Raw genomic sequence first — 16,818 nt, forward strand, 5'->3', positions numbered from 1 at the left:
GAAACCGCGGGGAGTTTACTTTTCTGATCGTTTTTTTTTATGAGACCTAAAACAGTCGAAATGCAGCGTGACAAGAAGAAAAAAAGTCACTTGGGAGTTTATTAGAGGAGAGGAACTCCTCTCATGGGAACGAGACGGGGAGACGTGGGGCTCTCATGGCTGCTTTTATGTCTCTTTTGCCGGTTATGGACGAGCCGAAGTTCCGCTTGTGGGTGAGTTCGCTTTGCTAACGGTTTCACTGTCATAGTTGCTAGTTACTAGTTTTTTGCTTTCACAAACTTTTCCCCTCAAATAAGCCTTAATTCTATTCGAATTTTAGATATTCTGACCCAGTACTAGTATTAAAGTATACGTATTCTTTTTTTTTTCTTTGTGCTTTTCGCAACAGTCACCTACTTCCACTTTTTAGTACTAGTTTAACCTTCATGTTTTGCCGATATTTTACAATATTGTACCATATTTACAAAATATGTAATGACAAAACGCTTGTAAAGTCCGGTATTTTAAAACTATTTGACGACTATATTTTCACTAAGCATCGCTAATTCACCATATTTATATTATTATATATAATGTATATATCTTAAATGTACTATATTTACATAACCGGTATGATCAGGGCCGTGCGGAGACCGGGGGGGGGGGGGGGGGGGCAGGTACTCAATAGATCAAAAGATCGTTACATAGTTTAACAAGCTTTACAGTATAATTGGCTGTGACTGCGACAGTCCTTATTTGGGAGCGGAGAATAGCGAATAGAAAACAACACTGTCATCAACACTTTCATGCTGTGACTCAGTCTTTGCCTCTTTTCTTCAACCTCTGTATCAAAATCCCTTCCTCAAATTGTTGTTCATCTGAGAACAAACCATATCAGATGTTCACTGAGCCACCATCAGCAGTTTTTTCAAAACTATCATTTAATAGTTTTCCATATTTGACAACTGTAGTACCTACTAATTAACAAAGTAATGCCATAAAATGTTATAGAACAATAACATTGTAATTGTGTTTATAATTGTTGTACTTTATACCTGAATATCCATTAGCAGCCTCATCCAGCTCCTTGTTTTTTTTTTATTATTTTTTTTTTATATCCCTCAACCTCCTTTCCATCATGGCATGTCTACATACACTGCTGGCCAAAAGTATTGGTACCCCTGCAATTCTGTCAGATAATGCTCAATTTCTCCCATAATATGATTGCAATTACAAATGCTTTGGTAATAATACCCTCATTTATTTTGCCTGCAATGAAAAAACACAAAAGAGAATAGAAAAAAAATAATCATGATCATTTTACACAAAACTCCAAAAATGGGCCTGACAAAAGTATTGGCACCCTCAGCCTAATACTTTGTAGCACAACCTTTAGACAAAATAACTGCGAACAATCGCTTCCGGTATCCATCAATGAGTTTCTTACAATGCTCTGCTGGAATTTTAGACCATTCTTCTTAGGCCAACTGCTCTAGGTCTCTGAGATTTGAAGGGTGCCATTTTCAGATCTCTCCAGAGGTGTCCTACGGTATTCAGGTCTGGACTCATTGCTGGCCACTTTAGAAGTCTCCAGTGCTTTCTCTCGAACCATTTTCTAGTGCTTCTTGAAGTGTGTTTTGGGGTATTGTCCTGCTGGAAGACCCGTGACCTCTGAGGGAGACCCAGCTTTCTCACACTGGGCCCTATATTGTACTGCAAAATTTGTTGGTTGTCTTCAGACTTCAAAATGCCATGCACATGGTCAAGCACTCCAGTGCCAGAGGCAGCAAAGCAACCCCAAAACATCAGGGAACCTCTGCCATGTTTGACTGTGGGGACCGTGTTCTTTTCTTTGAAGGCCTGTTTTTTTTTTTACCTGTAAACTATGTTGATGCCTTTTCCCAAAAAGCTATACTTTTGTCTCATCTGACCAGAGAACATTCTTCCAAAACGTTTTTGGCTTTCTCGGTTAAGTTTTGGCAAACTCCAGCCTGGCTTTTTTATGTCTCTGGGTCAGAAGTGGGGTCTTCCTGGGTATTCTACCATAGAGTCCCTTGTCATTTAGATGCGGACGGATAGTACGGGTGGACACTGTTGTAGCCTGGGGCAGCAGGACAGCTTGAACTTGTTTGGATGTTAGTCGATGTTCTTTATTCACCATCCATACAATCTTTCGTTGAAATCTCTCTTCAATTTTATTTCCCGTCCACATCTAGGGAGGTTAGCCACAGTGCCGTAGGCTTTACACTTATTGATGACACTGCGCACGGTAGACACGGGAACATTCAGGTCTATGGAGACGGACTTGTAGCCTTGAGATTGCCCATGCCTCCTCGTAATTTTGCTTCTCAAGTCCTGAAACAGTTGTTTGGTCTTCTTTCTTTTCTTAATGCTCAATGTGGTACACACAAAGACACAGGACAGAGGTTGAGTCAGCTTTAATCCATTTTAACGGGCTGCAAGTGTGATTTAGTCAATGCCACCACCTGTTATGCGCCACAGGTAAGTAACAGGTGCTGTTAATTACACAAATTAGAGAAGCATTACATGATTTTTCAAAGGGCGCCAATACTTTTGCCCGGTCCATTTTTGGAGTTTTGTGTAAAATGATAATGATTTTTTTTTTTTTCCCATTCTCTTTTGTGTTTTTTCATTGCAAGCAAAATGAATGAAGATATTACTACCAGAGCATTTGTAATTGCAATGATTTCGTGGGAGAAATTGAGCATTGTCTTACAGAATTGCGGGGGTGCCAATACTTTTGGCCAGCAATGTCACTGAATATTTAATGGGGTCTCCTAATTTTTTCACATGACTGTATCATATTCAATTGTCTCTGACACAGGTGAAAATATTACATGATTGGGTCATTTTATCAATATATAATGAACCATGAACAATAAATCTTTGGATGGTTTTTCATTTTTTAACTTTATAAAAGAAGAGGAATTTCAGCTACAAAAGCATGCAGAAAAACATAAATACTCAACTTTATTTAACAACCAACAACAGACGTAAAAATAAGGATGTCCCGATCCGATCACGTGATGGGAAATCAGGCCATTTGCGCCATTTTTCAGAAGATATGAATTGGGTAAAAAGGATCTTTTCTGTTTCTTTTCTTTTCTGTTTCATGCTCGTACAGCCTCTCACCCTCCGTCCTGCTAAGCAGTGCGACCAAACTGTTTTTCTTGGGACACCAGTGCAGCTGGCATTTGGTACTTTACGTTAACGCTGATTGACGAGTTTGTAGCTTTGATCTTGCCAAAGAAGAATAATCCGTCCTCTCTGAGCTTTAGCTTCGTACCCGTTGCCTCCAGGAGGAGCAGGTCAGCTGACCCTGTACTGGCTAACCCATAACCTACAGGCAACACCGGCACCCATAAGCCCGCAGTTAATTAATCAGCCCTGATACAAAAATCAGGCTCTGAGGATCGATAGATATTGGCCCACGCAACATAGCTAGCAAGTTTCAAGTCAATCCGTTCATGAATGATGGAGAAGTAGGCCTCTAAAGTTGCTTTACACATGAAGAAGAGGAACAAAACCAACTAAAAATTGCAAAAATGAACAGTCACAATCGGTCGAGTCTTTCTTAATCCACGCAAAACACTTTGTACTCTCTTTTCAGCGCATCGATGACGGACGATGTCCTTCGGCCGTACACGGACGGCCACGGGCCTCGCCACTCGCACCGCTACGTCCGGGACTGTCAGCCCCGCGTGCATGGCAATCGTACACACGAGAGCTTTCCCGCCAGTAACCAGAGCGATTCGCCGTTGGCTGAGACTAAACTAGTCGTGCACAAGCTGCCTGGACGTGTTGTGAGTGGTAAGTCATTGGTTATGTAACAAACTAATAGGGGTGCACGATATCCATTTTTTAAAACCGATATCGATAACTTCCTGCTCCTCAAAGCCGATACCGATAACCGATAATAAATATATAATTTTTTAAATGTATAACCTGAGTTTTTGAACACCTGGAGGTTTATTTATTTATTTATTTATTTTCCCTTCAGGCATGACAAATCCAAACAAACATACAGCATTTATATGTGTTTACAATTAATTCAACCCGAAAAGGGCTGACGGGAGAAGCCGAAGCTTATTGAAACCCGTCCTCAGTATACTATTTGGCTTGATTTCTAAGTTAATATAAATCTCGCCATTGACACCTTGCGGTGTATTTCAATCACTAACAGAAAGTAAAGTTAATAATGTTAATGCCATCTTGTGGGTTTATTGTTATAATAAACAAATACAGGACTTATGCACATTATGTTGAATGTATATATCCGTTTTGTGTCTTATCTTTCCATTCCATCAATAATTTACAGAAAAATACAGTGCCCTCCATAATTATTGGCACCCCTGGTCAAGATGTGTTTTTTAGCTTCTAATAATTATTTTTTAATTCAAATAATATGGGACCTTAATGGAAAAAAAGAGAAAAATCCAACCTTCAATACAAGTGCATTTATTCAGTGGGGAAAAAATCCCACATAAAGAAATAATTATTTGACATCAAATAATGTGTGTCACAATTATTAGTAATACTTTGTACAACCCCCTTTTGCCAACAAAACAAGGTCTGGGGACTGAGATGGCCATGGGAGGAGCTTGATTTTGTGTCTGATGAACCATTTCTGTATAGATTTGGCCATATGTTTAGGGTCATTGTCTTGCTGAAGGACCCAGTGACGACCCATCTTCAGCTTTCGGGCAGAGGGCAACAGATTTTGATTTAAAATGTCCTGGTATTTCAAAGCCTTCATGATGCCATGCACCCTAACAAGGTTCCCAGGGCCTTTGGAAGCGAAACAGCCCCACAGCATCACTGACCCACCCCCATACTTCACAGTGGGTATGAGGTGCTTTTCAGCATGCGCATCTTTCGTGGCACGCCAGACCCACTTAGAGTGTTTGTTGCCAAAAAGCTCAATCTTGGTCTCATCTGACGAAATCACACGGTCCCAGGCTTCAACTGGGACTGTGTGCTTTGTGTTGGCAAAAGGGGGTTGTACAAAGTATTAACACCAGGGGTGCTAATAATTGTGACACACATTATTTGATGTCAAATAATTATTTCTTTATGTGGGATTTTTTTCCCCACTGAATAAATGCACTTGTATTGAAGGTTGGATTTTTCTTTTTTTTTCCCATTAAGGTCCCATATTATTTGAATTAAAAAAAAATATATATTAGAAGCTAAAAAAACACATCTTAACCGGGGTGCCAATAATTGTGGAGGGCACTGTATGGCATATTTTAGAGATGGTTTAAATTGTGATTAATGACGATTCAATTTTAATTGTTTGACAGCCCTGGTTAAAACATATTTGCGGGGGGAGCAATGCCTCCAATATGATTTCGCTTTTATACAAAATTAAAGGTTAGCGTCAGAAGCTGTCGTGAACATTTCCTACTAGCTACCTGAGTTAACTCCAGCGTGTGTAGTGCGTCTCTCAGTGGTAAAACATACTGTAACGTAAGCTTGTTAACGAGGCAGATACAGTGCCTTGCAAAAGTATTCGGCCCCCTTGAATCTTGCAACCTTTCGCCACATTTCAGGCTTCAAACATAAAGATATGAAATTTAATTTTTTTGTCAAGAATCAACAACAAGTGGGACACAATCGTGAAGTGGAACAACATTTATTGGATAATTTAAACTTTTTTAACAAATAAAAAAATGAAAAGTGGGGCATGCAATATTATTCGGCCCCTTTACTTTCAGTGCAGCAAACTCACTCCAGAAGTTCAGTGAGGATCTCTGAATGATCCAATGTTGTCCTAAATGACCGATGATGATAAATAGAATCCACCTGTGTGTAATCAAGTCTCCGTATAAATGCACCTGCTCTGTGATAGTCTCAGGGTTCTGTTTAAAGTGCAGAGAGCATTATGAAAACCAAGGAACACACCAGGCAGGTCCGAGATACTGTTGTGGAGAAGTTTAAAGCCGGATTTGGATACAAAAAGATTTCCCAAGCTTTAAACATCTCAAGGAGCACTGTGCAAGCCATCATATTGAAATGGAAGGAGCATCAGACCACTGCAAATCTACCAAGACCCGGCCCTCCTTCCAAACTTTCTTCTCAAACAAGGAGAAAACTGATCAGAGATGCAGCCAAGAGGCCCATGATCACTCTGGATGAACTGCAGAGATCTACAGCTGAGGTGGGAGAGTCTGTCCATAGGACAACAATCAGTCGTACACTGCACAAATCTGGCCTTTATGGAAGAGTGGCAAGAAGAAAGCCATTTCTCAACGATATCCATAAAAAGTCCCGTTTAAAGTTTGCCACAAGCCACCTGGGAGACACACCAAACATGTGGAAGAATGTGCTCTGGTCAGATGAAACCAAAATTGAACTTTTTGGCCACGATGCAAAACGATATGTTTGGCGTAAAAGCAACACAGCTCATCACCCTGAACACACCATCCTCACTGTCAAACATGGTGGTGGCAGCATCATGGTTTGGGCCTGCTTTTCTTCAGCAGGGACAGGGAAGATGGTTAAAATTGACGGGAAGATGGATGCAGCCAAATACAGGAACATTCTGGAAGAAAACCTGTTGGTATCTGCACAAGACCTGAGACTGGGACGGAGATTTATCTTCCAACAGGACAATGATCCAAAACATAAAGCCAAATCTACAATGGAATGGTTCAAAAATAAACGTATCCAGGTGTTAGAATGGCCAAGTCAAAGTCCAGACCTGAATCCAATGGAGAATCTGTGGAAAGAGCTGAAGACTGCTGTTCACAAACACTCTCCATCCAACCTCACTGAGCTCCAGCTGTTTTGCAAGGAAGAATGGGCAAGAATGTCAGTCTCTCGATGTGCAAAACTGATAGAAACATACCCCAAGCGACTTGCAGCTGTAATTGGAGCAAAAGGTGGCGCTACAAAGTATTAACGCAAGGGGGCCGAATAATATTGCACGCCCCACTTTTCAGTTTTTTATTTGTTAAAAAAGTTTAAATTATCCAATAAATGTTGTTCCACTTCACGATTGTGTCCCACTTGTTGTTGATTCTTGACAAAAAATTAAAATTTTATATCTTTATGTTTGAAGCCTGAAATGTGGCGAAAGGTTGCAAGGTTCAAGGGGGCCGAATACTTTTGCAAGGCACTGTAACGTGGCTAACTAGCATAGCATTAGCCAATTTAATTTTATTTGGAATATTTTACTTAATTTTTGTTGGGTTTTTATTTATTCAACTTTATACTTACATTACAATTTGCCAATATGTTGTTTTGAAAAATAAAAATCCTGTTCAATGGAAAAATGTTTTTTTTTGTAACCCAGACATCTGAAAATAAAACATTTTAGAGCTGTAATTGCAATACCGTGAAACCGTGATATTTTTATACCATCAGAATCTCCGGCACATACTTAGTCTTAACCTGGGGGACTACCTGTAATGAGTATCTTATTGGCTAAAGGTCACTTTACGGTGGTCAGCGAGCCGCTACGGACCCTTTCGGTGCTCGAGCCAGGACACCCGGGAGGCTGCAACTCTTCACGCTTGGCCACGGTACAGGAGACGACAGAGGCCGCCGGCTGCATAGTCGCCCTAAATGGCGGCTTTTTCAACACCGTCACAGGACAATGTCTGGGCAACCTGGTGAGCGACGGAAGGATGGTGCGAGACAGCGGCGGAGTGCAGAATGCTCAATTTGGCATCAAGAAGGATGGGACACTGGTGTTCGGGTAAGAGACAAACTAGTGCTGACACAAACAAAATTATGATTACATATATTATTATTATTATCAAAGACTGGTAGAGGGCTACAAAAAAGCGTCTCACTGAAGTTACTTCTGCCAAAGGGGATAACACTCATAGGCGTAGTTTGACTTTTGGGGCAGGGGGGCACAACATGTTGATGACCCTGAAACGTAGTGTCAGCAATAAAATGAACTTAACAAGAATATTTACAATAATAATTTGACAATGAGAGTTTTTTTGTTTCCCATCATTTCTGAGGGGAATTCCGAATCAGGCTGCTTAGGCAATACTTTACGCCAAGATCGTCAACCATTGAATATGGTACGCCCGCCGGTGTTGTGCCAATGTAGTTACCCCAGAAAAAAATTGTATACCCTGGGCGGAGTCATATGGAGGTAGATTTGCGTCTTTGTTATTCATTCCAAAAAAGGTTGCTTCAATCAAAATATATATTTTCAATCCAAAAAAAGTCATAGCTTCATATGTGTTTGAAAGCAAAAATAAATTTGCAACTAAAAAAAACTGCATGTGAAAGCTATTTTTCTTTGATTTTTTTTTTTTTTTTTTTTTTTTTTTTTTTTTGATTGAAGCAACTTTTTGGACTGAAGTCATGTTTTTTTATGTTTGGGCCACATTTTGGCTAGGACATTTTTGTCTTCATTATTCAGTCAAAAATAAGTTGCTTCAAAAAATATATATTTTCAGAAAGAAAAATCACTTCAATCAAAAAAAAAATTTTTTTTTCAACAATAGAAAACGTTTTTGAATGCGAAAAAATATTTGAGATTGAAAAATTTGCATTTGAACACTTAATTTTTCATTGAAAAAGTTTCATTTGATTGAAGCTATGCTTTTTGTGTTTGGGCCATATTATAGGTAGGACATTTTTGTCTGAATAATTCAATCCCAAAAAAAGTTCAAAGCTTCAATCCCAAAAAATATTTTCAATCAATCAACAAAAAAACAAAAAAAAATTGAAAAATAAAATTGCCCTCCCCTAATTTTTTTGTTGTTGTTGTTGAAAATTATATGCAAAGCAAATGACCGTCTAAGGTGCAGGTCACATGATCTGTTCGAAAAATAATTTTGACTATATTTTTTGTTCATTTCATTCATTTTGTTTCAGTTTTATTGCTTTACAACTTTTATATTATATAGGAAAGTCAATTTCACGCATTGACAGGGGGGGCCAGGTTAGCACCAGGGGGGGCATGGCCAACCTGGCCCCCCCTTAAAATCCGCTGATGGTAACACTAGCTATTAGGGTGGTCAGGTGTCCTAACTTTTTCCTCAGTTAAAATATGCATTTTTGTCTATATATTTGGTTTAATGAGTAAAACAATGTTAATTTTTGTTGTTTACCCGAAATTAAATGACTTTCTTTTCCAGAGATAGAGAAAAACAAGATCAGACATTGATATGTGAACATTTCTTAATAAAGAACTGAATATTTTAATCGGGTGTCCTAATTTTTTCACATGACTGTATCTGAAGTATACAATATGTAAATACATGTAAATAAATACTGTTTACTTTGATTTTTTTGTGGGGGGGAGGGAGTGGAGCAATATCCTACTTCGCGGTTTTTAACTTTTTGCTGGGGGTACTGGTCCCCATTCATCGCAAAAAACGAGGGATTACTGTAATCAACTGTAGTTTTTGATGAGCTTAAAACAAAGGAACCTGTGACATCAGCTTGAAATTGAAGTTTTTTGCAGGTATCTGTCTCAGGACGAAGTCTTGGACCAGTCCAACCCCTTTGTTCAGTTGGTGAGCGGAGTTGTGTGGCTGCTTCGAAACGGCGAGGTTTACGTCGAATCCAGTCTGGAGGCCGAGTGCGACAAGACGCAGGAGACCGGTGAGGACGTTCTCGCTGAACGTCCCCTTGCGCCGTAACCTATAACATCCGGGGTTCTTTCCCAGGCGCCTTCCGCTATTTCACCGACGTCTTGTCGGCTAGGACGGTGTTGGGCCACGACGCTGAGGGAAGGGTGATTTTATTCCAGGTGGACGGACAGACAGGAGTAACGGGGTGCGAAGGAGTTTTTTTTTTTTTCTTTCAAATGATAATTCAAATATTTTGCCAAGATTTAGCCACTTTATTCACGTATGTCTTTACAGAATGAGTCTTTGGGAAACGGCCGACTTCCTGAAAAGTCACGGTGTCATCAACGCCATTAATTTGGACGGCGGCGGCTCTTCCACGTTCGTGTCCAAAGGCTCCTTGGCAAACTACCCATCTGACACATGGTAGGATGGGTCGTCAATGGCAGACAGTTATCGTAATTTCCGGACTGTAAAGTGGCAAGCGAGTGATTTCTCCCTGCATCCTTTGGACATAAAAAATAGCTAATACCTTAGGGAGACAGCGCCTTTAGTGAACAGAAAACACCAGAACATAACAACGGCAACGACCACTCTCAGTCACTGTTGCCACAACTACCTATGAACCAACGCAGGCGTAACACGTCATAAACTAGAAACTAAAAATAATTTGGGGGGCGTGGCCTGGTCATATCAGGTCATTGTGTGACATTCGGGGGGCGTGGCCTGGTCATAGCAGGTCATTTGGGGACATTTGGAGGCGTGGCCTGGTCACATCAGGTCATTTGGGGACATTTGGAGGGCGTGTGCGATTGATATCTGGTCATTTCCTGTTGATTTGGGGACATTGTTTTTTTGCCATTGAAAATGAACAGGAAAAAAATTTGGACGTCCATTGCCGTCATTAGCATTGACTTACATAGGCGTCAATGAAATCCAAGTACAATGGCATCAATAGAATCGACAAACAAAAGTAAATGTCATTAGGAATGAATGGGAAATTTGGACGTCCATGGCCGTCAATGGCAGCGCCCTCCATAAGCGTCAATGGAATCGGGGACATTTGGGGGACACGTCCTATTGATATCTGGTCATTTCCTTTTGATTTGGGGACATTGGATTTTTTTGCCATTGAAAATAAATGGGAAAAAATTTGGACGTCCATGGCCGTCAATGGCATCGACATCCATATGCATCAATGGAATCCAAGTACATTGGCATCAATACAAATGACATAAATGGCCATCAATGGCATCTATCTAAATTGGCCTCAATGCAAAGTTGATGCCATTGGAAATGAATGAGAAATTTGGACATCCATGGCTGTGAATGGCATCGACTTACATATGCCTCAATGGAGTCTGAGTACATTGGCATCAATAGATCCGACATACATGGCCGTCAATGGCATCAATGCAATGTAAATTTCATTGGAAATTCAATTGAAAGTGAATGGGGAAATTTGAACATTGCATCCCATTTAAAATGAATGGGATCAAAGCCACAACATATCATCACAGCACATTTAGATTTATACATGAAAGCGTAAAGTTTGAAAGCCAACTGCGACATTGCAATCGCAAGAAACGCGTCTTTTGCCGAAAAGACAGCACTGTGAGGAATTTTCTATGCTAATTTTTGGACTTTTGAATTCATTATCCGCACTAAATAGAGGCCAAGTTTTTCCCTCTTGTCGGTACAGGGAGAAAAAGACAGAATACTTTGTCAATATGGAGTTGAAGTCCTTTTTTTGTCTTTTATTTGGTGCTGATACGCACTACATTACCACAACAATATTAGTCCTTCTGTTAACTGACCTATTTCTAATTCTAATAGCCATGTGAAGGGTTTTACTAGTTTCACTGATAAGGGGATGGAGAAGTTTTGTTGTTGTTGTTAGTAAACTTCATTTCCACACAAACGCACATCGAGGTACCATTAACCTAGCAAGGAGAGGTATGAAAGTCACTTTTCCAGTGTCCCAGAGCTCGTGAAACTTGAAAAAAAGCGCATTTATCAAAGTTTCGTCAACCGTGATTGCGTATATCCGTTGGCAGAAACGGCCTGATAGCACAGATAGAAGTACGCCTGCCCCTCTTTGTCGAAGTTAGCGCGGCGGCGCTCTGGCCCAGCCTCTAGGCGCAAATTAATTCAAACTTTGCTTTCTGTCCAAGACGGCCGTCCACCACTCACTTTCGCCGAAAAGTCCGATCCAAACTACTGTAATGCCCCAGATATGGGGAAGAAGGAGAGTAGTCGGTATTGGCTTACCCACTTTATTGTGGTAACAATTATAAAGAAAAACAATAACAAAATAACAGAGGGCTGCCGCGACATGCGACTGCTATCTCTCGCTATCTCGTCTCCCCCTGCGTCACAGCTCCCCAATCCGATCGTCTCTTAACCCTTTAATGTCTGCAATATGAAGCAATTGTCAGAGAATCACAAAATTTGAAAAATATGGTCTTAATGAAACCTGTTTTTCAAATTTATAAAAAGAAAAGTCTAAATAAATATGTGTAATAAGCGCTCTAATATCTATAACCCTTGCTAACTCCTGTTTCTTTTTCTCATGGAACCTGCAGATGCATGTGTTGACTTGCATCCATCTTTATTTTTTTTTCAAAAAGAGATGTCAAAATTCTGAATTACTCTCAAAATCATGAAATTTTAGGTGTATCAAATGTGACACATTTGGCAATAAAGGGTTAAGGGGGCCGCGCATAGTTACGGACATTACAATACACAATTAATAGGTTGCCGCTGAACTCTTCACACTCGTCTGCCATTAGTTTGAAACGACCTTAAAAAAAAATTTCTATAAAAACATCTCATTTGCAAGGCGTGGCTGCTTTTATTTTGGTGTGGTGGTGCGCCACAATCTCTTATATGTAGGGGAAACCCTGGCCTTTCATGTAACAGTTTGTAGTCCTAAAAATACGGTAACTGTCTGAATTTCACCTTAGCAAAGCAGACAATAGATGGCGTTGCGCTCGAGCCGTTTCCACCGTTCTGTGCGTCCATCCAAGGCGTTGCCAGCTGTCGGACTGCGGTCCTCACGGAGTCTGTGACGACGGTAAGTGTTTAGCATCTCATACCCTGAACCCAATTTTTACCTAATTTTTTTCATTCATATCATCTTGTAGGTGTTTGCGTGTGCGATGTCGGATGGAGAGGAGAGAACTGCAGTCAAGGTATTCAGAAATAAGCATACAAGTACACTAAACTAATGCTTGAATGAATACCTCTTGCTCTATTTTTGTGTTCCTTGTCTAAGAGTGCCTGCCTGGTTTTTATGGCGAAAGCTGCAATCAGACGTGTGCCTGCATGAATGGTGGCTCCTGCCATCACGTGCATGGAGGTTGCAGCTGTGCTCCAGGATTCTATGGAAAAAATTGTGAAGGTACACAGACTAAAGAGCTGCAACGGAAAACCTCTTCAAGAGCATAGGCTTTATCAATGGCGTACCGCAAGCAACACGTCACTTCCGCTCATTAATATTCATGAAATTAGCTACTGTTGCTAAGTAGGGAGAAGCCACCATTTGTCCCAAATCGGAAATGAATGGAAATTGTGTACGAAGGAGATGTTTACAGAGCTAAACCTACCAATTCTCTCTGAAAATGATGTGCCTGGTGCCAAATTGACTGGCAAAGATGTGTAAGAACATAAAAATGTTCAGTTAAAGAGATGGCTTGAGTATCGAAGGCTGAAAAAGAGGAAAAAAACGAGCCGACCTAAGCATAACTTTAGCTTTTTTATCGACGCGACTGACAATGCCATTCTCCTGTTTCAACAAGCTATCCTTTACCATCAGCCCTGTCTTTCTTATATATCCTCTGGTTGTCCTACGTCTCTTACCGTTCTTGGGGGTAATTTAGTTAGCTTTGTGTAGCGATCGCAAATGCTACTCGGTGACAGCCAACGAACACTTTAAATTTTTTCATTGATAACACATCTTAATCCTATAATTTATTTCCACTTCCCCCTTACTAAAGTTGTTTTTTTTATTTATATATAACAGAAACGGTAACAGTGGCAGTCAGATACCATTGTAATTCTTTTCAGGTCATTCATTGTCAGACAGAAGCAGTACGGCACAACGTTACGCTAAAAAAATAAGTTAAAAATATAAAAATGGCTTACCTCTTTGTCCTCTGAAAGACCATGCCAACCCAACATAATGTTTACTGCATATGAAATGTGAATGGATTCACCGAGCTGATGTTAAAGTCCGCGCGAGTTGATTCGGTCTTCACATTTTTTCCTCCCGAGTTTTTGGTTTCCAGAAACGTATGAAGAAAACATCCTTCATGTGTCGTAATGTCTAGAGTCATTTCTACAAGTTCCAAAAAAGCAATGTGTGATTGGCATGTTCGTTTTTGAAAGATTACCGGAGGAAAGTAGCACAAATTACGTTGTGTCTATGCGAGGGCGGGTCTATAATGTCCCACATCTGCTTCACTTCCGCTTTACGATGCGACGTCACGGTCTAAAAATAGCCTGCGTGCGGTACGCCATTAGACTTGGCTTTGATTACACTTTGCAATGACAACGACTAGCAGTGCAACGGTTTGCGGTTCAAAGCCGAACCGTACGGTTCGCCCTGCACGGTTCAATACGGCTTCATGAACCCCGCCTTTTCGGTTTTGCAATTAATTTATTCCGAATGCTTGTGGAATGAATTGGTCGAGCTCTGTGTGCCTGTATGTGACGTGAAGCACCGCTGTAGAGAAATTCCCGCCCCGCAAGTAAATGTCTGATCGCTGTCAAGCACCTGTGTAATAGAAGCAGAAAAATTCCCTCTCTCGCTTGAAAGTGAAACAAGAAAGAAAACAAAACGCTATGGCGAGCAGAGGAGTGGAGTGGAGAGACCGAATTGTGAGGAAGCACCGGCTTCTTTCAAATCTGCGGTGTGTCAACATTTCGGTTTCCCCGTGGACTACAATGCGGAGGGAGAGAAATTATTGAAAAAAACAAAAAAAAACATAAAACAATTTGCAAGCATTGCTCAGAGCTTGCTCCCTATGCTAATGGCAACTAGAGCTGAAACGAATACTCGAGCAACTCGAGTAACTCGAGTTTAAAAACTGATCCGAGTAATTTTATTCACCTCGAGTAATCGTTTATTTTGACAGCTCTAAGCATCACGTTTTGCTCGGACTACTTTTAATGCGGGACAACGCGCTAATGTCACGTGCGTAGAGGAAGAAGAAAAAAAAAAAAACTTACTGCAGCCGACGACCGCTACAAACGACGCCGACGTTGCTAAATACTAGCCCGCACATGCTACGTTAGTTGCAGGTAGCGTCCAATGAGTCTCATAGAGATCACATGTATGTTGAACTAGATGCCCATTGACAGACTAGGCCGCGTCTGGGCAGCGTTAGCAAACAGCCGCCATCTTAAAGCAGTAGAGCGCTGAGCGCTAATAAAGAGCGCTAAGCGCTAATATATAAGATTAACGTTACTGTCACTACTAGCTCACCTTACGTTAGCACTGCGGAGGGCTAGGTTTCAGTTAATTAAGACCACTTTCAATGCGTGGCTAACGTGTCTTACATACAGGCTTTAACATAACATAGCATTGTGGAGTGATGAGGGTGTCAAATAAAAACTCAATAATGCTAACTATCAATTTTAGCTCAGTAGTCATTGCTGGATAAAACACCAAGTAGCACTAGTCTCTAATGTGCTCCAATACAGCCTGTATAATACATTTATTTTGAACAGTGCAAAAACTCAAAATCCTATCAGGACTTACAGTTTAGACTAACTTAAAACTTAACTAGAACTTAAAAATGGCTTGACACAAATAGAAATTCAATTGAAAAACATGGGGAAAAATCCTAACTTTTAAGTGATGTGTGTTATCAAGCGTAAAGGCATTTTTAGGTGTGTTTATATATATAATATATACATATATATATGTATATACTTTTTAAAAATAAGATCTAAAGGTTTTTTGAGTGAAAGCAGTGAATTAGTCTTTTTTTTTTTATTCTAGTTACATCTGAGATGCAATTGTTGGCTGTTTTCAACAATATACATCAAAAATAAAAGACATTGATTGACTGAAAATAATAATATGTCTTGTTTTCTCATGTATATCTATAATTGCTCTTCACCTAAAAATATATTTGTTTTATTCGATTACTCGATTAATCGATAGAATTTTCAGTCGATTACACGATTACTAAAATATTCGATAGCTGCAGCCCTAATGGCAACACTTATAACATGACTCCGGCAACTCAGCCGGCATCACCCACAGATATCACTTTCTCAGAGCAGGACTACCCCAAAGATGACACCAGTGAAAACACACGGCGGGCTTCGTTAATTTATTTGCAATGCTTGACCCGCGTTACATTGTTCCCTCACGGACATATTTCTCCAACAACGTAATCCCCGACATTTATGAAATGGCACGCAAAGCCATCGAAGATGATGTCGCTAAAGCACATAGTTTCGCCCTGACCACTGATAGTTGGACGTCCTGTGCTACAGAGTGCTACTACCTAACTGTGACGGTCCACTATAACAAGTTGTACGGTCTTGGCGTAATTTTTACAAGTGAGCACTGATTTTTAAATGTGTACTCCGTACGTTACGTTCAAAATCTGTATGTTTTTCGTGCATTACGTTTTTTGGTCCTCCGTTCGGATTTTGTCACCCTTTTCAGCAACGAGACAGTGTGCGTTAATACGTTGGTTGAAGGACGCCAGAAAAGTCAGAGACATGGAGAGGGAAGAGTGTTTGTTGTGACGCTGTAGCAAACACGATGCTAGGCTTGGTGGTTCCAATATTTCCTGACTGTAGCCGACAGCCTACAATCTACGGCTAGATATCTCATGCATATATAACTACATGCGAAATGACAGACTCTGTAGCGTTAGTAAACAGCCGCCATTTTAGAGCAGTAAACTTCTCAGAAAGGCTGTGTTGCAGTGAACCTTTTTATCTAAAATACTCCTAAATCGGCAAAATCTTGACTTGAGTCTATTTTTAAAGGATGAAACAGTTTTAAAATTTTCACATGTCGAAAGCAGACAGAAGGGAACTAATGCAAAAACGGGAGCAATTTTATCAACTTTAAAGAGCATACGACAGGAGAAAAACAGTCTTAAATAGCATAATTATGTGAATTAGAATCATGTTTTGAGACGATTCGACTATATACAACATTTTAGCAAAGCGCAGATGACGAGAAATTAGTCTTTTAATCTGCCAGTTAGCCACGCCTACCATTATAGGGCTCAACAGGTGGATGACG

The 16,818-nt window shown here is 40.3% G+C and overlaps 1 protein-coding gene across 2 annotated transcripts in view; it reads left to right on the forward strand.

Moving 5' to 3' along the window:
* The window catches only part of nagpa (N-acetylglucosamine-1-phosphodiester alpha-N-acetylglucosaminidase), a 25,426-nt gene continuing 8,608 nt past the window's right edge, over window positions 1-16,818 (forward strand). The window contains exons 1-9 of one of the 2 annotated variants that reach the window (XM_057834099.1): window positions 1-212; window positions 3,611-3,810; window positions 7,435-7,702; window positions 9,437-9,576; window positions 9,642-9,750; window positions 9,840-9,968; window positions 12,509-12,618; window positions 12,689-12,736; window positions 12,820-12,945. In XM_057834099.1, coding sequence (XP_057690082.1) covers window positions 124-212; window positions 3,611-3,810; window positions 7,435-7,702; window positions 9,437-9,576; window positions 9,642-9,750; window positions 9,840-9,968; window positions 12,509-12,618; window positions 12,689-12,736; window positions 12,820-12,945 — 1,219 coding nt within the window. In that variant the 5' untranslated portion in view covers window positions 1-123. Of the gene's footprint in view, window positions 213-3,610; window positions 3,811-7,434; window positions 7,703-9,436; window positions 9,577-9,641; window positions 9,751-9,839; window positions 9,969-12,508; window positions 12,619-12,688; window positions 12,737-12,819; window positions 12,946-16,818 lie in introns of those variants that run through there. The other variant, XM_057834100.1, reaches the window with a different exon arrangement.

Source organism: Corythoichthys intestinalis, chromosome 4, assembly GCF_030265065.1.
Source record: "Corythoichthys intestinalis isolate RoL2023-P3 chromosome 4, ASM3026506v1, whole genome shotgun sequence".
Classification (NCBI taxonomy): domain Eukaryota; kingdom Metazoa; phylum Chordata; class Actinopteri; order Syngnathiformes; family Syngnathidae; genus Corythoichthys; species Corythoichthys intestinalis.